Source organism: Anguilla anguilla, chromosome 8 (genome assembly GCF_013347855.1).
Source record: "Anguilla anguilla isolate fAngAng1 chromosome 8, fAngAng1.pri, whole genome shotgun sequence".
Taxonomy (NCBI): domain Eukaryota; kingdom Metazoa; phylum Chordata; class Actinopteri; order Anguilliformes; family Anguillidae; genus Anguilla; species Anguilla anguilla.
In genome coordinates, this window is record NC_049208.1 from 53,658,709 (window position 1) to 53,682,585 (window position 23,877).

The 23,877-nt window shown below is 48.8% G+C and overlaps 1 protein-coding gene across 6 annotated transcripts in view; it reads right to left on the reverse strand.

The window, feature by feature from the left end:
• The window catches only part of thrb (thyroid hormone receptor beta), a 31,154-nt gene extending 9,825 nt beyond the window's left edge, over nucleotides 1–21,329 (reverse strand). For 2 of the 6 annotated variants that reach the window (XM_035428733.1, XM_035428732.1), the window contains exons 1-3: nucleotides 3,898–4,278; nucleotides 2,311–2,411; nucleotides 1,309–1,456 (exon numbers count right to left, since the gene is read on the reverse strand). In XM_035428733.1, the coding sequence (XP_035284624.1) occupies nucleotides 1,309–1,456; nucleotides 2,311–2,411; nucleotides 3,898–4,261 (613 nt within the window). In that variant the 5' untranslated portion in view covers nucleotides 4,262–4,278. Of the gene's footprint in view, nucleotides 1–1,308; nucleotides 1,457–2,310; nucleotides 2,412–3,897; nucleotides 4,279–16,916; nucleotides 16,982–17,388; nucleotides 18,220–21,271 lie in introns of those variants that run through there. The other 4 variants (XM_035428729.1, XM_035428730.1, XM_035428728.1 and 1 more) reach the window with 4 other exon arrangements.
• Between the last annotated feature and the right edge of the window lie 2,548 nt (nucleotides 21,330–23,877).

The window sequence follows — 23,877 nt, forward strand, 5'->3', positions numbered from 1 at the left end:
GTGACAAGGAACTTTCATGGTCACTGGACCACTCAGCTGAACTGAGCCATTATCCGTCCTACACTCGACTGGTTTCATAATCTCTGCTCTCAAAGCCTTTCTCCAGCAGGGGAACAATTGCAATCGAACGCACGTAATGTTCTAACGAGGTTTAGTAATAGGTCAGCACTGAATTCTCAGCAATCTGGAACTTTTCTTCGGAGTTAAAACAAAAAAAAAAAAAAAAAAACACGTAACCCAACAGGGAACAAATTCAAGGAGAAGTCCAATCCACTCTGAGAACCTCGGATTTCAGACATTCGAAATTCAAGCAGCTCCTCTTTTTTAAGATTTTCAAAGGACCACGGGAACCTTGAATGACAACGGTAAACGGTTCAGTCCGCTTAAAAGAGATGAAGACACGTTCCTGCTCAGACAGGAAACCAGCACTCGTCTCCGTGATCCCACTCACGAGGAGCAGCGGCTTCATAGCTGCGTTACTACCGTGTAGCTAATGTGTAACAATCACGCACAACTAACAGTCGGCAACTGAGCTTTTAAAATGCAGTTTTGTAATGCGGGATTGGGGCCAAAAAACACAAACTGAGGACGAAATGCTCTTTTGAAACACAAATGGACAGTGCTCTTAATTCAGTCCTCACGGTGAAAACACAGTAACAGCAAAACAAAAAAACATCAAGGTAATACTGTAAGTTTCTGTTCAGCGTGTTCTGCAACGCTCACCTTTTTAACTTTAAAAACAAAGTAAAAAAAACCCAAAATGTTATTTTTTCAGTGGTCATTGAGCGATATTACTGGTTCCCAAGGGAAACGGAAACAAACTCAAAAACACTGGATTATTTTGGAGTTGCAGTACAAAAAATTAGCCATTGCCAAATTAGTGGTAAAATTACAGGAAGGACGTTATATGATGGTGCAGACGACAAGCTGACTATGAATCATTTTTGGAATATTTACACTGCTGCACTTTGGGGGGAAGGGGGGGGGGGGTGCGGGGGTCACTAATCTTAAAACCCATGTTTGCTGAAACGTTTGTCATGTGATCACGTCTTCACAACAGCACTAACAATACCCCAGTGCTGTGGTCATTTACAGAGCTGAATTTCAGTTCAGCCAGTTCAGCAAATCAACGGAAATGTAATTTAACTGAAGAAAGATCCTCGCAGACAAATTGAATTAGCTGAAATGCAACTGACCCCATCCCTGATGATGATGATAACAACAATAATAACAATAATAACAATAATAATAAGAGTAGTAGCATTTATAGTAGTAGTCGTAGTGGGGGGGGGCGGTTGGTTGACTCACAGTCCGTCGCCATGCCGACGGCGATGCACTTCTTGAAGCGGCATTCCTGGCATTGGTTCCTGGTGACCTTGTCGATGACGCACTTGGCCTCGTACTTGCAAGCGTACGTCGGGTTCAGGTTCTTCTGAATCGTCCGTCGGAAAAAACCCTCGAGGCGGAGAGGAAAAGCAAACAGAAGGAGATCAGCAGCTTTTCCAAACGTGCGTCCATTTTATCTGCTCACCTAATTATTTATCAGCTCTTGCCTGGAGATGTTAGTCTATTAGTTTATGTTCTTTAGTCGATCTAAACGGAGCAGTACGATAAAATATCCCTGAAAAAGGCTTCGGCTAAATGGTAAATGGTAAATGGACTGCATTTATATAGCGCTTTTATCCAAAGCGCTTTACAATTTAACATTGTTTTATTGTAAGGCTCTGTTTAGAAAGACTAAAGAACAAAGAGAACATTAAAAAGAAGAGAAAAGCATTTTTGCCTTGGTGCCTTCACTTTCTTACCAGAGTTTCGGGGGATTCGCACCAAGATCATTTTGTTTGGTAATATATCGTTTACTGAGTTTAATTTACCTGCAAAGTTATTTATTTATCGTTTACATCAGGATAACTGACAGCATGACTTATGACTTTAATATGGATAAGGTGACGATCAGGTGCAGCTTATGTGAGGACAGGTGTGACTCAGATGTGACTCAGGTGAGTACATGTGCAGCACAGGTGAAGACAGGTGTGACTCAGGTGAGTACAGGTGTAGCACAGGTGAAGACAGGTGTGACTCAGGTGTAGCACAGGTGAGGACAGGTGTGACTCAGGTGAGTACAGGTGTAGCACAGGTGAAGACAGGTGTGACTCAGGTAAGTACAGATGTAGCACAGGTGAAGACAGGTGTGACTCAGGTGGGTACAGGTGTACCACAGGTGAAGACAGGTGTGACTCAGGTGGGTACAGGTGTAGCGCAGGTGAAGACAGGTGTGACTCAGGTGTCGCTCAGCTGAGCTGCAGTTACCTTGCAGCCTTCGCAGGTAATGCAGCGGTAATGGTAGCCTGTCGCTCTGTCCCCACACACCACGCACAACTCGTCCTTGTCCAGGTAACTTGGTATGTACCCTGACAGGTCAAACAGTGAACATCAGCATCTCTGCATATTTATATATACATACCGCCCAACTGTACAATTACAACCCAAACAAGCAGCACCAGCATCTTTACACATTTACATACATACCGCCCAACTGTACAATTACAACCCAAACAAGCAGCACCAGCATCTTTACATATTTACATACATGCCACCCAACTGTACAATTACAACCCAAACAAAAACAAAGAACAAACAGGGATTTATTCCTGGACACAGAAGCTGCCTCATACTTCACAATTGAAGGTGCATTTTAAAAGAAAATAACAAAATATAATAATAAATAAATAAATTCATTTTTAAATGCACTGTCTGGAATTCAGGAAATAATGAGCACCAGCATCTTCACAAAATATTTTACACAAAAAAACAGAAAGGACTGAAAAAACATCATGAATCTCAAGGGTCTATACAGCCCAGAATTTAATTAAAGTTAATCCCGTAACTTCTACTGAATTCATTCACACACACTCGTGCAGTACAGGCATTAATATGCACATTAATATGCATTATTTGTCTATGATATTTTAATTGAATTGATCTTTGAGGGAGAGGGAGGGATCTTTTCCTTACTGAAAAAACTATGGCCTAATGAGCTAGTAAGCACAATTCATCATGTACAGCCTGCAATAGCTTAGCTAATGGTACTGTAAGCATAATTAACCCTGTATGGATAGGGTTAGCCTAGCTAATTCACACTCTATGGACAGGATTAGTCTAGCTAATGGTACTGTTAGCATAATTCACATTGTACGGCCAGCATTAGCCTAGCTAATGATATCGTAAGCATAATTCACCCTGTATGGCCAACGTTAGCCTAGCTAATGATACCGTAAGCATAATTCACCCTGTATGGCCGGCGTTAGCCTAGCTAATGATATTGATAGCAAAATTCACCCTGTATGGACAGGGTTAGCCAAGCTAATGATACTAATAGCATAATAGCACAGCTGAAAGGTACAGTGGGACTTGGTGCTATTCCTTAAGCTGCACCCGTCTGTCCTGGACTCTAAATGCATTTTTGCACAAACATGGTTTTAATGTTCACCCTGCAGCCGGGAGGGGGGAGACCACGACACCATCACAAAACGCGACGACCCGCTCCAGCATATCGCGTTTCAGAGCGACCAAAACCGCACCCGCCGAATCACCAAATCTCAAACCGACATCCTCAAATTAGCGCTCAAGAGTTCACACATCCGTGACCTCCTTCGACCCGGACCATGTCCTGAGCCCTAACCCGTCCACCGGCCCCCAAACCCCCCAGAATAACATCCGCAGCCGGTACTGCATTCATCTGGCGATTTCGGTTATGATCTGCTCGCGTAACGGTCACAATTTAGCCGCTTTGTGGATGTGCTCCGGTCGTATTCCGGTCAAATTCCGGTCAAATTCCGGAAACATTCCGGTCGCGTTCCGGAAACATTCCGGTCGTATTCCGGTCGCTCTCCCTACCTTTCTTGCCGGGAATCTCCATCCACTGCAAGTAGGAGAAGTCGGGCTTGCCGTCGCCGTAGCAATCGGGTGACCCGTACGGCGCCAGGGGCACCTCCATGGAGCAGAACTCGCTCTTGAACGGCGGGTGGTCGCCGGGGTAACCGCAGGCGTAGGGCGTGGCCGAAGGCCAGGCCTGCTCCATGCAGGACGGGGGGTGGTGGGGGTATTGGGGATGGTGGTGCAGGGGCATCGGCATCGAGGGGAGGGGCTCAAACCCAGGACCGTCACCCCCAAACATGCAGTACTCGCCGCCCATGGTCTGGGGGTACCCCGCGCCCCCCGAGCTGGACATGTCGTACATTTCCGAGATGAGGTAGTTCATCCCGGCCTCCGGCACAGAAGCCCTCCGCCTCGAAAAAATAAAGTTTTAAAAAAATAGCGATAAAAGAAAAATTTCAAAATAAGAGCACGTTTTTAAAAAAGCAGGCCCGGTAACGAAGCCCTTCTTAAGCGTGGGGCGGGACCGTCCCGCGATGTGTCCGGGATGGGCCTGTAGCGGGGACGCAGACGGCCGCCATCCGAACTCATAGACCCTCCGGGGAGCTGGCGCACTGCTCAGGCATGGCCAGAGGCGCGGGCGAGAGGACCTTATATACCGCCCCGTCATCAGCTCGGACACGTCCCCCCCCCCCCCGTCCCCCCTCCCATGGAGGGGGTGGGATTTACGAGAACCCGGGACGTTAATCTGACGCTGGGCAAATCTAGGAGGCGGGGCAGATGGAGGCGTCGCCTTCTCACTGATTACGCGCCCCTCTTGCCCCAAACAAAACACAACCAAGAAAACAATACTGAAGGTCCCACAGCACGACTAGCCTCCCTCCCCCTGCTTCACAAAATAAACAAAAAATGTTTTAAAAATATTAATTATAGGGAGCCCCGTCCCCAACACCACCACCCCCCCCGCGCCCCCGTGGGTGTTGGGATCACCCGAGAGTTTGGCCTTATCCCGTTGTTGACACCTAACAACGTCCTGCTGGAGCGAGATTAGGGGAGAAATCCGATCGGCAAAATCTGCTTTAGACTTCACAAAGCCGCCTCCCTGACTCCGCCATCGATCTCCGATACGCCTCGACCAATCGCCTCGCTCGCTTCATTAATCTCCCCCGTGCAGTATTGATTATATCTCGCGGGATTTAGGCCTGGCGCCCCGCGCGGGACGAGGGGAACATATGTCCCCCCCTACACTTTTCCCGCCAAAAACACTCAACACTGAACAACAAAGGGATTGATCGCGTCGTCCAGGATTATCAGAATCGTCCGGAAACATCCAAATATGGCCACGGGAAAAATAAAAAATACACAGAGTATGATGCTAAATATATATTTTAGATGACAAAATCAATGCATAAATCATGTAGAAACCCTGATTAGGGTTAGGGGAAAAGTAAATATGGCCAGTTATGACTATGGGTACACGAAAGAAAAAATGAACTACGAAGCAGTGCGGACAAAAGTAAGTTCTGTTATATTCTAATAACTAATACACAGCACTGATAAAAGTATATTATGTTATACTGTAATAACTAATACACAGCACTGATAAAAGTATATTATGTTATACTCCAACAACTAATACACAGCACTGATAAAAGTATATTCTGTTATACTGTAATAACTAATACACAGCACTGATAAAAATAGATCATATACCAATGACAGATAATGTACACAATCAGTAAAGAAGAAGAATATAATAGTTATATTTACTGTGTTTTGGTTATGCATGATAATGGTAAGCAGGCACATAACCGCGGGCATTAATTGGCCGGCTGGCCTTACAGCGCAGGAGGTGGGGGCAACGAAGCCGTCGGTGTTACCGTGGCGATGAAAGCACATACGAGCGCATATGGGCCACGGGAGGGAAACGAGGACGAGATTACAGAACCGAGTAATCAGACATATGGCCTGGAGTACCCTACAATATGTGACATCTTGTAATTAGCTATATACAACTATCGCAAAGAATACGCGTACCCTACAATATGCACAGCACACGCTGCGATATGTGACATATTATAATCAGCTATGCACACTTACAACAGAAAATATGATATATATCGAAAGCGATGTGCTTTATGTAATTACATTTACAATATATTTACAATCATAGCAAAAGGCTATGCTTTTTTAAGTGCTTGTGTACTGTCTGTACGTACTTCTATTTGTACATACACTCTGTTAAGGTGCATCTAAATTTAGACCATAACACAGCATAACATAATGACGAGAACAGGGCCATTCAGCCCAACAATGCTTGCCATTTTCCTGACTAAATGAATGCTCTGATTGCCTACAGACTACATAGTATCTAACACCATATCAGGGCTCAGACCCGAAACTCCCCAGAGTTTCTGCTTCTGCTGACCAAATGCCACCAGCACTTGAACATGCGCAGCTTTTATATTTTCGACCGTGCTGAACCCTGAGTATTTTTTTTAAATTTCTGATTAGCTATGCGGGGTTAAAAGGAGAGGAGAAGTGTCCCACATTTGACCGCGTAGAGCATCCCTGACGGGCCAGGGCATTACCCCCTAAAACTGTCTTTTCCGGAGGCAAAAAGAGCAAGCTTCGGAGATTCAGCCACTCGGCCGTCAAAACGTCAAAAACCTTTCTGTCACAAAACGGGTCAGGCGTTCATAACGCACCGTTAAAAATGCACGGCTCATGAATCAAACAGTACCTGGGAAAGGAACGGGGAACGAGGCGTACCCCGTAATATCGCCAGCCAAGCACGAAACTCCCCGTCTTCAACGAAAGCGACGGAGAGAAGAAACAAGCACTCCAAAGGTGGATCGAGGGCTGGTTTATTTAACAGCCGCACCCCGCTCTTTCTCCAGTCACCTTCTGCTTGCTTCTCTGAAGGAATCAGTAAAGTTTGGACGGCCGTGTCGTATAAGGGGGTAAGGTGCTGGCCTTGTATCCTACAGGCTGTAACCTGCACTGCTTCAGTATAAATCCAGCTGTATAAATGGATGCAGTGTATAAATGCTGTGTAAAATGTTGTGTGAGTCGCTCTGCTAAATGGTGGTACTGTAACGTAAATCTCATTAGTCTTATCGCCGGGCCACACGGTGCAGGCTCACGTCTTCACCGTCCAAAACCCGAATGTGAAAACCAACAACCTTCCAGTTGATAAACTCAGTTATAACTTTTATTAATACGGGGGCATCACACTGAGACACCGTGAGCCTCCTTCTCAGTGAAGCCCCGATTACAAGAAAAGAATACAGAACAGACTAACAGACAAAAGCTAAAGGTTCCAAGAGATAAAATTAATACATAAAATTAACTTAAAATACATTTTAACAAGTCCTTAGCCACTTCCCCAACTGCCAGACTTTCTCTACGGCCAGACACAACGATCAGTGATTTACAGATTTACAACAGAGAGAAATCTGCAGTCGAATAACAGACCATCGATTCTGTTTCCAGCGTTGCTCCTGGATCTGCTGATTTTCACTGTTACTCGGCTCTTAATTGATCCCTTCAAAGAGTTAATTACACAGTTAACTCACCTAATCTGCTTTTGAGAGTCTGAGTTGGTCGTGTAATTTAAGGTGAACACAGACCACCAGACCTTGTGTCCAGGGTTAGGGACCCCAAGCTTACATCAAATGACCTAACTTCGGTGTACGTCTCAGAACAAATGCATTTACAGCTAAATGTGTGTGTGTGTGTGTGTGTGTGTGTGTGTGTGTGTGTGTGTATGTGTGTGTGTGTGTGTGTGTGTGTGTGTGTGTGTGTGTGTGTGTCAGAGTGGGCTGTGTGTGTGTGTGTGTGTGTGTGTGTTAGAGTGGGCTGTGTGTGAGTGTGTGTGTGTGTGTGTGTGTGTGTGTGTGTCAGAGTGGGCTGTGTGTGTGTGTGTGTGTGTGTGTGTGTGTTAGAGTGGGCTGTGTGTGTGTGTGTGTGTGTGTGTGTGTGTATGTGTGTGTGTGTGTGTGTGTGTGTGTGTGTGTTAGAGTGGGCAGTATGTGTGTGTGTGTGTGTGTGTGTTAGAGTGGGCAGTATGTGTGTGTGTGTGTGTGTGTGTGTGTGTTAGCGTGGGCTGTGTGTGTGTGTGTGTGTGTTAGAGTGGGCTGTGTGTGTGTGTGTGTGTGTGTTAGAGTGGGCTGTGTGTGTGTGTGTGTGTCAGAGTGGGCTGTATGTGTGTGTGTGTGTTAGAGTGGGCAGTGTGTGTGTGTGTGTGTGTGTGTGTGTGTGTGTGTGTGTTACAGTGGGCAATATGTGAGTGTGTGTGTGTGTGTGTGTTAGAGTGGGCAGTCTGTGCTCTTAGATGCTGCTAAAAGGCTCTTGGGCTCCCTCGGGCTGTTTGTCCTCCTGTCGGAGCAGATTACAGACACGGCGTCTGAGCGACTTCAGGAAGACGTCGTCTCGCGACCCAGCGAATTCCTCCAGGGCCGTCGTTAACAAAGGGAACGCCTCGATTGGGCTCGCACGGACCCCGAAACCAGGACAAGGTGCTTTCAATGTCTAGACTTCCTTAGAAAAAAATTAATAAAAACACACAAAAATAAGAAATTACAAGCCTAGATCACAGTACAGAGCTGGTGCCATTAAAGCATAGCAATGGCTGGGACCTTGAACTTGGCCGCAGTGACCATGCAGTTTATTTTAATGGAGAAACTGGCAAATACGACTACAAAAATGAAGATAATAAATATCCGTTAGAGAACCTTCTGTCCATATCGTAAAATGTATATACTGTAACACGTACATACTGTAACACGTATATACTGTAACACGTATATACTGTAACACGTACATAATGTTGCACGTATGTGACAGTGTGTTATTTAACTCACTCGACCCCGAACCCGACCCAGAAAAACGTTAGGCTTCGGTGAGTCGTGGATCAGGCCTGATCCACACCGAACAGCTGCTAATCACGGGCCTTCCGAGGGCAATCTGCTCCCGCCTTCCAGTCTGAGACCAGTTTAACTTTTTCCTGAGGTGATGGCCCCCCCCCCCCCCCCCGCACCACCCCCGCCCCCCCCCCCCCCGGCTTAATCTCCGCCCCATGTTAAAGGGACTTTAACCCAAACGGAGGGAATCCGTTCTCACGCGCGGAGGCCGTCAATCTGTTGTGTGTTTGTCCGTATCGCTAGTTAGCAACCGAAACATAAACAAACAAAACAGGAATGTAAACAAACGAATAAGCAAAAAACAAACAAAAACGAAAATGACTTCATCTCACTTTCCGACTTTTTTTTCAAAAGTTCTTTTTAAAATCTCCAGAAACATTTTTCTTGAAATAAGTCCGTTTCAGAAAACAAAAGCAGAGAGATGACGAACCAGGAAGCAGACAGACGGCCTCGTTAAAGACCGGGAAGGGTTCCAGACGAACGGCGGCCGGTCGATTAATAGCTTAATGGGTCGTTACGACGGAGTCTCCATGGCGACACACACACACACGAACGTGCGCGCGTGTAAATGACGGCGTTTAGAGACAGGACTTCCTGGGATGGCGCCTGTGCACCTGAACCCCTGTAACCCCGTGCGCAGGCTTCAGAGAAGCTTGGCGTAACTGGGACCGTTCCTCCTGCCATTTCCCGAAGAGCAAATCCTCTTCCTCTGCCCTCCAGCTCACTGCCGACGGCAAACTGCTATGATGCCAAGTATCGCGCGTGTCGCCTCCATTCACTTACACTACAGAAACCGTTTATATGATTAGGTGATATTATTATTATTATTATTATTATTATTATTATTGTTATTATTTATTTTTTGAAAGAGGCTGGACTGCAGTTTGGCTCACCCTTGCTTCTCCTCACAGACACAGAGCCACACTTTGAGCCTGACCGTACCCTCCACAGTTCTTCTCATCCAGCCGGATTTACCCCTCACGGGTTCGAAAGTACCCAAACATGGTGAGCTGGGAGTGGCGGGGCGGGGGGGGGGGGTTTGGGGGGGGGGGGAGCGATGGCTCCTGGGGGAGGGGGGCGGGGGGAGGGGATGAGTCCCTTACTTCTTGTTCCAGTGGAAAACCATCAGGCCCAGAGAGGTTTCCCACCAGCACATTCCCAAAATTACGATGTCCAGCAAAATCCAGCAGAATTCCGGAACATTCCCAAAATTTCAATCCTGTGGGTAACAGTTTGGGGGAGAGGGCATCTTTACACAATGCTCCGTCATCCCTTTCTGTCGAAAAACCCTCAACCATACCCCAAAACTCCCAAAAAACGCACCCTCCGCTCATACACCAAAATCTCGAAGCAGCGCTAAAACACATTTCTGTACCCCGAACCCGTCTCCCCAAACCGATCTCTCCGAACCCATGTCCTCGAACCCGTCTCCCCAAACCGATCTCTCCGCGCCCGTGTCCTCGAACCCGTCTCCCCAGCTGCCTCACCAGCTCTCTCGCAGCGACGGCTGAGCCTCCGCCCCCACACCCCCCACGCCCCCGCTCCTCAGTCGGGGGGGGTTCAGTGCCGGTCAGCCGGGGGATTCCGGGACAGGGCCCGGTTTGACCCGGGGCACGGCGGGGGCACCAGCCCCCCCCCCCCCCCCCCCCCCCACACCGCAGGAGCTTCACCTGAGATCACCGTGGCGACGCCTTCCTCACAGGCTCCGACACCGGGGTGAGTCCAGGGTAAAGGGGGATTAGTCATGACTCCCCGCGCCCCCCATCGCCCCCCCCCCCCCCCCCCACATCGCCCCAAATACAACGGTCTATAGCATCCCCTCACTGCCCTGTTACATGGCTCTTGCATCATATATTGTTTGTACAGTCTTCTCAGAGCTTCTCTAAAGCTTCTATTCGACCCCCCCGGTCCCCAATGCAGCTGGGGGGGGCCTGCCGTGACCCTTTCTGTACTGTGATCTCATCTCCGCCCAAATCCCTCTCTGCTGTCCCCCCATCTGAATGTTAGGGGTGTTCACATCCCCCTGGTTCTGGTGTTAGGGGTGCTCACATCCCCCTGGTTCTGGTGTTAGGGGGGCTGGCTTAGGACCTGAGACTCACATTCAGAACGAACTTACGGTCCCGTTGCAGAACATGAGGCCGTAGAGCATGTCACTGGCCATCGCTAGGCAACCGGCCTCCTGTGGCTTTTTGTTTGTAAATAGAGATGAGAGAGTCACCAGGGCCTACCCAGGGTCTAACCCTAACCCTAACCATACCAGCATATTCCGGAATTTCCTAAAAATTCCCACAGACACTCATAGTGAATACTTCATAGTGAAAACAAATAATTTAATAACAGTATTAATAGTTACTGTATTCATTCTCTGTTATGGTATGAAAACATATTGGTAAAACACAAATGAGAAAGTAAAATATTGACTTATATAAATACTGCAAATACAAACATGCTACTTTAAAAAAAAAAAAAAAAAAGATTAAATGAAAAAATAAACATTACTTGGATTTTATCATTCAAATATGAGATGCAGCATCCATCCACAACCAAAGTAAAGTCACAAGCTGTAAATTTTACCTGCAGGGTTATGTCCATGCAATAAATCACTTTAGACGGGACTCCGAAAATAACATGGCAACCCCTCCCTTCGACCTGTATGACTTTTACTTCATTTCCCAGCATTCCTCAGGGTGACACTCTCCTCTAGGACTCATCTGTGTGTGCCCCACCCCCCTTCCCTCTCTCTCCCATCCTAACTCTTCGGAGGCTCCCAAACGCTCACGCCACCCCTCCTTTCCTCACTCCATCCCTTCCCATCCCGAAATCTGGTACCTCGCCCCCGGACGTCCCCGCCACCTTGGTCCTCACAACGTTCACTGTACCTGAAGACGCACACGCTCCCTGCCTTTTCGTCAAAACCAGCCCAGTCTGCTGGAACTGAACGTGCGGCATCACTGGTCTCACTCTGCGGCACGGGGAGGTTTGGTCTCACTCTGCGGCACGAGGAGGTTTGGTCTCACTCTGCGGCACGAGGGGGTTTGGTCTCACTCTGCGGCACGAGGAGGTTTGCGTCCGCACGCCGGTTTCGTCCGAGCCCCGAGCGCTAATGAAGCGAATCGATCGTTAGCGTCAGTTAGCGCCGTTAGCTTTTTACGATTAAGAGCGAATCGTTCCCTGCTCCGGTTCCCGCTCCTTCCTCCGGCCCCGCGTGCATTGTGGGTCCTCGCTAACGAGCGCCTAATTGGCTGGGATCGGTTGGGCTGCTAATCGAGGTGTGATCATTGCCGATTGCTCCAGGGCTCTGTGCTGCACTGCGGCACCTAGAAGGACTGGGACCGGCAGACATTTTTTTTGAGGATCCGAAAACGTTAAAAAAAAATGCATTTTTAAAAAATAAATAAATAATAAAAAGAAAAGTTTTAAAAATAAAAAAACACGTTTTTTAAAGTTTCTCAAAATATAAGAGATCTTGGCCATAATGATGATGATAATAATAACAACCACAACAATAACAACCACAACAACAACAACAATAATAATCATAATCATAATAACCTTAGAGCTGAGCTTAATTACCAGAATACTCAGTAGTTGATTTGTGATGGTGGTTAGTTAACAACAAATGAATCACCTGATGGCGATTTAAATAACAATTAAAAGTAAGAGTAATTTAAAGTCAAACATAAATGCGCCCCTAATGTACCTTACTGCGCTATTATTTAATACACATGAATTTAAATCGAAAGTCGAAAAAGTCAATTCCAGGAAAATTCCAGTCCTCTAATGAGACCTGCATTTCTCGTAACATTCATTTTAATCATTTAAAAGTTTTTAAAATGTCTTAATTATTATTATTTGTTGAAGAACAGCTCCAGGTTTTAGCCCTTTAATGGTCTGACTGCTTTGGTCTGCTGTTGTACCACAGTTTGGGGGGGGGGGGCAGTTTGGGGATGGGGGGTTACCTAATTAGCACCTCCTGCAGTGGGAATAGGGGTGGGGGGGTGAGGGGGGGTAGCAAGTGTCTTTGTGAAAATCACTGAGGATGGGGGGGGGGGGGGGGCAACTGCTGCTCAGGGAGTCATCTGTCTGTAAGCTCCAGATCCTTCCCCCCCCCCGCTCACAGCCACCTGTTACACCACAATCACACCCCGTCCCGATGCCTCAGCAAGTGTGACCCCCCCCCAGCCTAAAGTCGGCATCACCGCCCCCCCCCCCCCCCCCACCCCCACACACACTTCCCGCCACAACCCATTAATCCATCAAATTAGCGCCTATTTCTAATCAGATCTGCAGAGATCCCCCCCCCCCAATCCCAGCTGGGAGGTGCCCAGACAGACCCCCATCAGTCACCACTGCACCGACTCGTGGAGGGGGTTACTCAAAGCTATTAGCTACGCTACTCAACATGTGGAGTGGGGGGGGAGGGGGGAGGATTAATTTAATTTGTACTGGTTCGGCTCAAGCCCGTCCACTAAGGGCCAATCTAATGGACTGAAGGGTGACACAGTACATCGCTGAGGGGGTACCTGCACACATGTGGGGGGGGGGGGGGGGTGTTTGAGAACGTTGCAGACGGTCCCCACCCCCCACCCCCAAAATCTCTGACCTTTTCCCTGACCCCAAACGAATCGAGCCCCCGCCTCCCTTCTGTCACCTGACCCCACGGCTCGGCAAGCCCTGACCCCCGAATCAATATCATAAGCCCCCCAAATCAATAATCATAATAACGAGGTACCCCGTCATCGCTGCTCGTTCGCCCGTGCGCTGCTCTGCTTGTTCAGACACACCGGAGTTAAGAAACACGCTCTGCAGGAGGAGACCAAGATCACGACCGGGAGCTTTCAGAAGAGACGGCAACGGCAGGCATCTAGACACAGGCTGAAGAGCTGGGCCTTCCGTCCAACCAGTAGCGAGTAAAAGTCAAATTTGCACCTTGCTCGGTTTTTCACGGCAACTCTCTTCGTACCAACAACCAACATCCATTAAAAACAGAAACGCAACAACCCAAATGGCAGAAGGCAATATAATACACTCGTGTTGCACTGATACTGAGAATCCATTTGAGGTCAGTCTTACAAAGTGCCGCTGGGGGGCAGAACAGGACACCCAGGTGTACCCCACTCTACTCTGAGAGCGACCACACCCAAGGCCTGCAGTCAGCACAGCCCCCAGGTACGCAGGTGGATATCACAGGTGGATATCACAGGTGGGGTCCCTCATTAAAAGCCAAACCCCCGGCGCCCTAACAGGTGACCGTGTGACCACGCCCAGCTCTCTGCTGACTGAACCAGGGGGCCGGGGTCAAACTGCAGGCCCTGAGACAGGTGTGAGAAACGAGCTTCCTGTGCATTACGCACACCAGACACAGCGCTCAGGACCCACAACCGTCACACTGAACACTGCATCAGGGGCACGCACAGCACTCAGGACCCACAACCGTCACACTGAACACTGCATCAGGGGCATGCACAGCGCTCAGCACAGCACTCAGGACCCACAACCGTCACACTGAACACTGCATCAGGGGCACGCACAGCGCTCAGGACCCACAACCGTCACACTGAACACTGCATCAGGGGCCTGCACAGCACTCAGGACCCACAACCGTCACACTGAACACTGCATCAGGGGCACGCACAGTGCTCAGGACCCACAACCGTCACACTGAACACTGCATCAGGGGCACGCACAGTGCTCAGGACCCACAACCGTCACACTGAACACTGCATCAGGGGCACGCACAGCGCTCAGGACCCACAACCGTCACACTGAACACTGCATCAGGGGCACGCACAGTGCTCAGGACCCACAACCGTCACACTGAACACTGCATCAGGGGCATGCACAGTGCTCAGGACCCACAACCGTCACACTGAACACCGCATCAGGGGCACGCACAGCGCTCAGGACCCACAACCGTCACACTGAACACTGCATCAGGGGCACGCACAGTGCTCAGGACCCACAACCGTCACACTGAACACTGCATCAGGGGCACGCACAGCGCTCAGGACCCACAACCGTCACACTGAACACTGCATCAGGGGCACGCACAGTGCTCAGGACCCACAACCGTCACACTGAACACTGCATCAGGGGCACGCACAGTGCTCAGGACCCACAACCGTCACACTGAACACTGCATCAGGGGCATGCACAGTGCTCAGGACCCACAACCGTCACACTGAGCACTGCATCAGGGGCACGCACAGCGCTCAGGACCCACAACCGTCACACTGAACACTGCATCAGGGGCCTGCACAGCGCTCAGGACCCACAACCGTCACACTGAACACTGCATCAGGGGCACGCACAGTGCTCAGGACCCACAACCGTCACACTGAACACTGCATCAGGGGCATGCACAGTGCTCAGGACCCACAACCGTCACACTGAACACTGCATCAGGGGCCTGCACAGCACTCAGGACCCACAACCGTCACACTGAACACTGCATCAGGGGCCTGCACAGCACTCAGGACCCACAACCGTCACACTGAACACTGCATCAGGGGCACGCACAGCACTCAGGACCCACAACCGTCACACTGAACACTGCATCAGGGGCCTGCACAGCACTCAGGACCCACAACCGTCACACTGAACACTGCATCAGGGGCATGCACAGTGCTCAGGGAACTGGTTTGGCACGGGTTAGTTAGCATTTAATAAGGAGGGGGGGGTAGTGGGCCAAGTGTATGGTTGGTAAATTGAAGGGGGGGGGGGGGGGTTGGGCTAGGAAAGTTTGGGAGCCTCTGTACTACAGCCCCTCTGCCACAGCACCCTCATTATGAGGGGGGGGGGGGGTTAGGACCAGGGACCTGGACCGAAAGGACAGCTTGGTAACAGCATTTAAATTTAGTCACAAAAAAATAACAACCTCCGCAGTCCGGCGTTGCTATGGAGACCACCTGCTGTCGCTAGGCATCTTGCCACAAATTTACCTTTGGATTCTGATCTAAATATGTCCTTTTTTGGGGGGTGGGGGGGTGGGGGGGGGGGCAGCTGAGCTCACTGAGTGTTCAGCCCAGATTGCAGCAGTGTGGAGCAGTGATCAGAGCAGCAGTGTAGAGCAGCGGTCAGAGCAGCAGTGTGGAGCAGTGGTCAGAGCAGCAGTGTGGAGCAGTGGTCAGAGCAGCAGTGGAGCAGTGGTCAGAGCAGCAGTGTGGAGCAGTGGTCAGATCAGCAGTGTGGAGCAGTAATCAGAGCAGAATCGTGGTGATGTGTGCTCACATTGTGCTCCGCCCCCCATATGACCCCCGCCTGACCCCTGAATGACCCCATGTTCAGAGCTGTGACAGGGTGAAAGGTCACAGCTCACGGTTCCGGGACCTTCAGAAGGAGGAAGAACGCGCAGCGGTCCGGCCCGAATCTCGCCGGATCGGAGACGCCGCTCGTCTCCCCGGAGACCAGACGCCGCGCCCGTGGCTCAGTCGGCGAGAGACGGATTACACTCCAGAACCGCCAGCCCCGCTTTGATCCCAGACTTTAAAGCAAACGGGGTCCTCTGTTATTCCTCGTACGGCGATCCAAATCGCGCGGTCGGAATGATCATTTCATTCCGATGAAGAGACAGACCGCAGCCAGCTACTCCAGTACCGCTTTCACAAACACTGAGAGGGCAAAGTCCTTTTTTGGTAAGAAAGACGGAGCCCAATTTTTCTCCTTCAGCGTTTGCGTAGAAAAGAGATGGGAGAGGGATGCTTCTCTGGCACCTTGTACATTTCTGAAATTTTTTGCAATTTCAGAATAGCAGGGATGCAGATGTGCAAAAATAAAACGTAATTTGTTTATTTTTCAAACTGAAGACAGGAATAAGGAAGATTAGACTGGGAACTGGCAAAGCAACAAGCAGATGATGTGGTGTGTGGTCACAGACACACAGAACTGTACAGGGCCCTGCTAGGGCCACTGCACCCACCTACAGCCCCGTTACTGTACGGCATCCAACTACCCTGCGCCTAGGGCATCTGTGTGAGGCAGACAGACAGACAGATAGGGCGACAGACAGGCAGACAGGCAGGGAGGCAGGCAGACTGATGGACAGACAGACAGACAGAGAGACAGACAGACAGACAGACAGACAGGCAGGCAGACGGAGAAACGGAGCTTCCTTACCTGACATACTGCCACACCTCAGGGCTCAGTCTTCATCCTCATATCCTCCACTCACCCCAGCACACCTACAGAGAGAGAGAGAGAGAGAGAGAGACAGAGAAAGAAGAGAGAGACTTTGACTTTTGATGTTCCTTTATTGAAACGCTGAATTTTCCACAACTACCTTAAAACCTATCCCAGCCCCCTATTTACAAACCCACAGCCCACCTTTATCCACCCCCCACCTCTCATAAAACAAAGACATGCACACACACGCGCACATGCACACGCACACACACACACACACACACACGCACACACACACAGACACACAAACACACACGCACACACACACATTCACACTCACACACACACACGCACACACACACACACACAGACACACAAACACACACGCACACACACACATTCACACTCACACACGCACACGCACACACACACACACACACACACACACAGGACAGTCCTTACTGACCTTCAGTGTTCCGGCGCTCTCTGGAGAGCTCCGCCCCCCCCCCCCCCCCCTCACCGGAACCTGTGAATGACAGGAGCAGTGATGTCACTCCGGCCCGAGAGCCACGCCTACCCGCCTCTTTCAGGGGGGACCTGCCGCACCTCAGGGCCCCTCCCTGAGAGAGGAAGAGCACTGATCTCAGATCAGCCTTCCTCCGTCCGTGTCCCAGCCATGTCCATTATCAGCCGAAGGGACACAACTGATCCCAGACCAGCTGCATATCACAACGCGTCTCTCAGTACTGTTCTGGAACGAAGACTGCAGCGCCCACATGCACAGATCACGCAATATGAGCCAAAACTCGTTGTAAATCAGCTACAACCTACTTTTTTTTACTAAGGACCCAGGTCCAGTTGAGTTTCTGCCTCTGTGTGCAGCACCATCTTGTGGACAAGCACGGTACTGAGGGTCGAAATTTCGACAGAAACAGAAACAATCTTTCGTATCGATTTTAAGCCTTCTCATTTTTACCAGCCGTCTAGCATTCTGTCATAAGTTTCCTCTCTCGCACACGTTGTCTGAAATATCGATATTAATACTCTACCTTAGTCGTCAGGATGTTAAACGCAGAGTTTAAATGTATGCTCTAAAGTGGAGATCTGTCATCTCCAGGCCCGTCTGCTGGTTTCTATGGCTTCCTTTCAATCTCAGTGAGGCATATTAAGAGCTTTATTTGCTAAAACGCGCTGTGAAGTTTGACACCGCTGCGCTCGCTGAACGCAAACGTAGGCGAGAGAACGAGATATCGTGTGTCATGTCATGTCATTGAAAAAAAAAACTAAGAAAACCTTTCTGCAAAAACAACCGGGTATCAACTGCCAGCTAATTGAAAATGTGTTTTTTTTTTCATTGAGGAAGTAGATGAGGGTTATATTTCTGTGTGTGGGGGGGAGGGGGGTGAGGCGGTGGGGGGGTACTGGTGGAAGAGATGGCATCAGGACCGATGCGTAAAGTTGGGCAGTGAGTTTGAGGTCCTGTTTTGTTCACCGGTGAGGCCAGATGTCATTGGTGACCGCATCTCGAACGCCGCAAACACGATTTAAATACGCATGACTTTAGACCGGCGTGAGCATTCGCTACGAAGCCGTTCCGAGAAGCACAGCCTGTTTACCCACGATTCCCGGAGCCTCGCTAATCTGCTTGGAGAGGGCATCTTCGGCTGCCCTCCCCGAACACTGTTTGGGTGGACGTGCCCGGTGCCAGAGTACATCTGATACTAATACCAACACCACTAATCCTCTTTCCACCTGGATTTGAACCCCACCTGGCAACTGGCTGACGAGGCTCTGCACCTTTCATGTGCTTAGAAAGGTTGTGTGATGTCATAAAGGGAAAAATATCCTCGCAAGGTTCAGTGATGTCATAAAGGGAAAATATCCTAGCAAGGTTCAGTGATGTCATAAAGGGAAAATACCCTAGCAAGGTTCAGTGATGTCATAAAGGGAAAATATCCTAGCAAGGTTCAGTGATGTCATAAAGGGAAAATACCCTAGCAAGGTTCAGTGATGTCATAAAGGGAAAATATCCTTGGAAGGTTGGGTGATGTCACAAAAGGAAAATGGTTCCAATCATGAAGCAGGCAGTCTGATCATAAACAATGAAAGAGAACATAAATACATAAATACATACAGCAATGTTCACTAGACCTTGCAGTCAACTCTTCAATATTATTGCTTTAGTGAAGTGCAACATCAACAAGGCACTAAGTGTAAGTTAAACAATGCCAGCCTATTATCATAAAACGTTAATTCATAAAGTCAGAGTTAGACAGGGAGACAGAGAGAGCTGCGTGTGCATGTGTGCGTGTGTGTGTGTAACTGTGTGTGCATATGAGACAACATGACACAGATACAGAGCAGCGAGCCTGTGTATGATGGTGTGTGTAACTGTGTGTGTATGAGAGAGAGAAAGAGACAGATATTGATAGAGAGAGAGAGAGAGAGAGAAATACCACACACACACACCCACACATATACACACACACAAGTTGTATTCTGCTTATATGTTTATTCTGTTTGCTGTACTCATGCTTTGGTAATATTTACCTATATACGTCATGCCAATAAAGCTCATTTTAATTTGAATTTGAGAGAAAGGGAAGTGAATGAACGGGATTCATCGCGTGCTTCCTGGAAAGTGTGTCCCTTAAGCAAGGGGGACAGGAACACAACAATTCTGGTTTGGGGGGGGGGGGGGGGGGGTTAGGGTTGGGGCTGGTGGGGGTGCGTCTGGGGACAGGTTTCCAAAACAGTCCCAGATGCGTCCTGCACGCTGTAACCCGAAAAGACTGAAGGGAAAAACAACAGTAATAAAGCAAAATGAAAAGGGGCGGAGCATGTTCCCGCTATCTCTGCCATCCTCCGCGCCAGGATCAAACTCCGTAATTTAATATGGGCACGTCTCCATGGCAACATGACTAAAACAGGGGGGAGGCAGATGTTGTTTTTACTGAGACAGAGTGTGTGTGTGTGTGTGAGAGTGTATGTACGCATGAGTGTGTGTGAGTGCTTGTGAGAGTGTGTGAGTATGTGTGAGTGTGCATGAGAGTGTGTGAGAGTGTGTGTGTGAGAGAGTGTGTGTGTGTACGCATGAGTGTGTGTGAGAGAGAGTGTATGAGAGTGTGTGAGAGAGAATGTGAGTGTGAGCGAAAGTGTGTGTGTGTGTACGCATGTGTGAATGTGAGAGTGCATGTGTGTGCTTGTGTACAAGAGTGTGTGTGTATATGCGCATGAGTGTGTGAGAGTGTGTGCGAAACTGTGTGTATGAGAGTGTGTGAAAGTGTGTGTGAGTGAGTGTGTGTCCTGTGAGTGTGGGTGTGTGTGTCTATGTTTGTGTGAGACAGAGAGAGCAAGAGAGAGAGAGTGAGAGAGAGAGAGAGAGACAGACAGACAGACAGACAGACATAAAGAGAAAGAGAGACAGAGAGAGAGCGAGAGAGAGAGAGAGTGAGAGACAGAGAGAGAGACAGACAGACAGACAGAGAGAGAAAGAGAGCGAGAGAGAGGGAGAGAGAGAGGAAAGAGAAAGAGAGAGACAGAGAGAGAGAGAGAGCAGGAAGTACTCAGAACACTCAGCTACTCACACTGGCAGTGTTTTTGAACACATCCATGCCCTCATGGAGGCCAGTAAACATCATGCATTTAAAAAAAAAAAGACAGAAAAGTGATAAAAAAGGAAAGCAAACCCCAGTGAACATGTGGGGCTGACAGGGTCTCTAGCAGAGGTCCAGCTCCCGCCCCTTTCCTGAGAGGAAACAGGGAGAACTCAGCCTGCTGCTGCTGTGCTCTGCTGCCTGGGCCTCACTGCCCACCTCCCCTGCCTGCTCAGCTAGGACAGACTGCCCTTTGGGCATCCTGACCATGTGACCCCACAATGTATGTGTTACCTCCGTATGTGTGTGTGTGTGTGTGTGTGTGTGTGTAAGTGTGTGTGTGCGCGTGAGTGTGTGTGTGTGTGTGAGCGTGTGTGTGTGTGTGAGTGTGTGTGTGTCCTGTGTGTGTGTGTGTGTGTGTGTGTGTGTGTCCTGTGTGTGTGTGTGTGTGTGTGTGAGAGAGAGAGAGAGAGTGTGTGTGTCCTGTGTGTGTGTGTGTGTGTGCATCCTGTGAGTGTGTGTGTATGGGTGTGTGCGTCCTGTGTGCATGTGTGTGTGTGAGTGTGTGTAAGTGCTGGAGGGCTGCACTGTCTACACGGTTTCCTCTAAATCTGCAGCCAATAAGGAGGTGCGTTTGAACTCCTCGCCCAATCAGAGCCTTAAATAAAGCGGGAGAGAGCCCGAGCCGCCCGCCCCTGGGGACAGAGGATTCCGGAAGGCTGTGTGTGTGACGTGAGTGGCGAGTCGCATCACCTGAGGCTCTCCGGAATGTTCCCTGTTGCCGGGGAAATGCGACAGGGTCCCCCCCCCCCGCTCCCTCCTCCTCCTCCTCCTCCTCCTCCTCCTCTGCAGAGACACCTGGGAATCATGGGAAAAAGAGAAAAAAAAAGAGAGGGGCGTGTCATTTATCCCCCTCGGGCGATCGGCAGCCAATCAGCATCGTGCCGGATTTAAAAAATTTTTTTTTTTTAACGGCGTCACTTGCAGAACCTCCGCAGAAGTCATCGAGTGCAGAACGATCCGGTCGCAGCTGGGTAAAAACGGAGACGTTTCGGCACGAGTCCGTTCGGCTACGACGACACACTGCGTCCTTCCGTTATTAGCATTTTAAAATTTATTTTGGGCGCACAATTTATTTTGACATTTTCGATAAAATTGGCGCCCTTAAAGCGTCGGGGTGGGGGGGCTGGACGGGGTTAACGGGGTCGTAACGAGAGAAGCGCAGACGCTGTCGCCTCGAGAACGGAGCTCGCCCGAAAACGAGGACGACGGCTAACGTAAAAAAAACAAATAAAAAAAAAAAAAAGCGGCAGCACAAAACAGACCCAGTGCCACATCCAAAAATATTTCACACCACCCTGTCTAGACAGACGGCTCATTGTTTAAAAAAAAAAAAAACTGGCTTTGAACGAGCGCTGCTGTACCCCTTCAAAAAAACACGCTTCATTCACAAGCATGAAAAAAAATAATTCTGCGGAACATTCTGGAAATGTGGCTCCTTTATTTATTTATTTTTTAAACGTATGCAGTTTCGCAGGCATTCGGTCAGACTGCACCAGTCTGTCTGGGGAAGAACCTGAGGACATCTAGAGCAGCGTTCCCTCAAATTTCACCTGAAACACGTCCCTGATTTATATCTGCTGACGTGTCCGCAATTATATCGAAATCAGACCAAATCAAAGCGGCAAACATCTCCAGAGTCCCCCCCCCCCCCCCCCCGCGAAAAGCAGTGTTCAGCCACCCCCACAGCCGGCTGCTCATTTCTTTTGGCTCGCTGCACCCTCTAGGGGCGAGCGCGTGGAGGTGCAGGGCACATGAGGACAAGCAGAAAGAGCAGAGCAACAAAAAAAACAAAAAAAAAAAAAACACGACACCGCATAAAACCGCAACCTGGCCAAAACGGCGAGGATATTTTATTCGAACGTACGTGAATAATACTACCGACCGCAGTTAAATAACGATAATTAAAACAGAAACAGAGACTTAAACGCAAGCTCAAAACCCGCCACTGCGTGACTCAACAAAAAAAAACCCAAAAAAACCTTTAACTTCGAATCGTTTATCCCGGCTTGAATGTGGCTAATCGTGCTAGCGTCGCAGCCTCGAAAACCAATTAGCCGCGTACGGCGCTCCGTCATCGAGCTCCCGCTTACCGCCGTCCGACTGCGACGCCCCGATGCTACGTTCCGGGCTTGTGTTGTGATTCCTTATTGGCTGAAACAACTCGGCGCCGCCTCTGCTCTTGGCCTGACCTTCAAAGACGGACGCCGGCCAGTCCTCCTGGAGAAGAAACTCCGCTAAACGCCCCCGCTAAGCGAGAACGGAAACGGCGGACGGAGACGGACTGAAATCCGTCGAGCAGAAACTCTCGGAGGCGAGTTGGATTCGCACGGCGCTAAAAAACACGAACGACGACTTCTGGAGAAAAATCGACCGAGATGACGGGTGATCATGTTCACAGGAGGAGCGGAGAGAGCACAGCTCCCCTCCAACGATCCGTAACGTCCAAAGAGCTGGTGGAGTTCTCTGGGTCTGAGTGCCACAATAATATTATAATCCTGCAGGTGAACACAGGTAGTGCTGTAGCAGATACTATTATACATGTAGATGAACACAGGTAGTGCTGTAGCAGATACTATTTTACATATAGATGAACACAGGTAGTGCTATAGCAGATACTATTACACATGTAGATGAACACAGGTAGTGTTATAGCAGATACTATTTTACATGTAGATGAACACAGGTAGTGTTGTAGCAGATACTATTATACATGTAGATGAACACAGGTAGTGTTATAGCAGATAATATTATACATGTAGATGAACACAGGTAGTGTTATAGCAGATACTATTTTACATGTAGATGAACACAGGTAGTGTTATAGCAGATACTATTATACATGTAGATGAACACAGGTAGTGTTATAGCAGATACTATTTTACATATAGATGTACACAGGTAGTGTTATAGCAGATACTATTTTACATATAGATGAACACAGGTAGTGTTATAGCAGATACTATTATACATGTAGATGAACACAGGTAGTGTTATAGCAGATACTATTTTACATGTAGATGAACACAGGTAGTGTTATAGCAGATACTATTTTACATGTAGATGAACACAGGTAGTGTTATAGCAGATAATATTATACATGTAGATGAACACAGGTGTTAAAGCGGACTTATTTCTCCTCCGTATTTGTAAGGTGCAGTCCATCCTTTTAAAAAAAAAAATGTTTATTTGTTTTTTTTTGTTTTTTTTTTTGGGGCGCTCGCCATTTTAGCTCTGCTTTACATAAATCACTCACCACGGCATAAGAACTGTAAGTACAGAACTGTCAACGCTCTTCG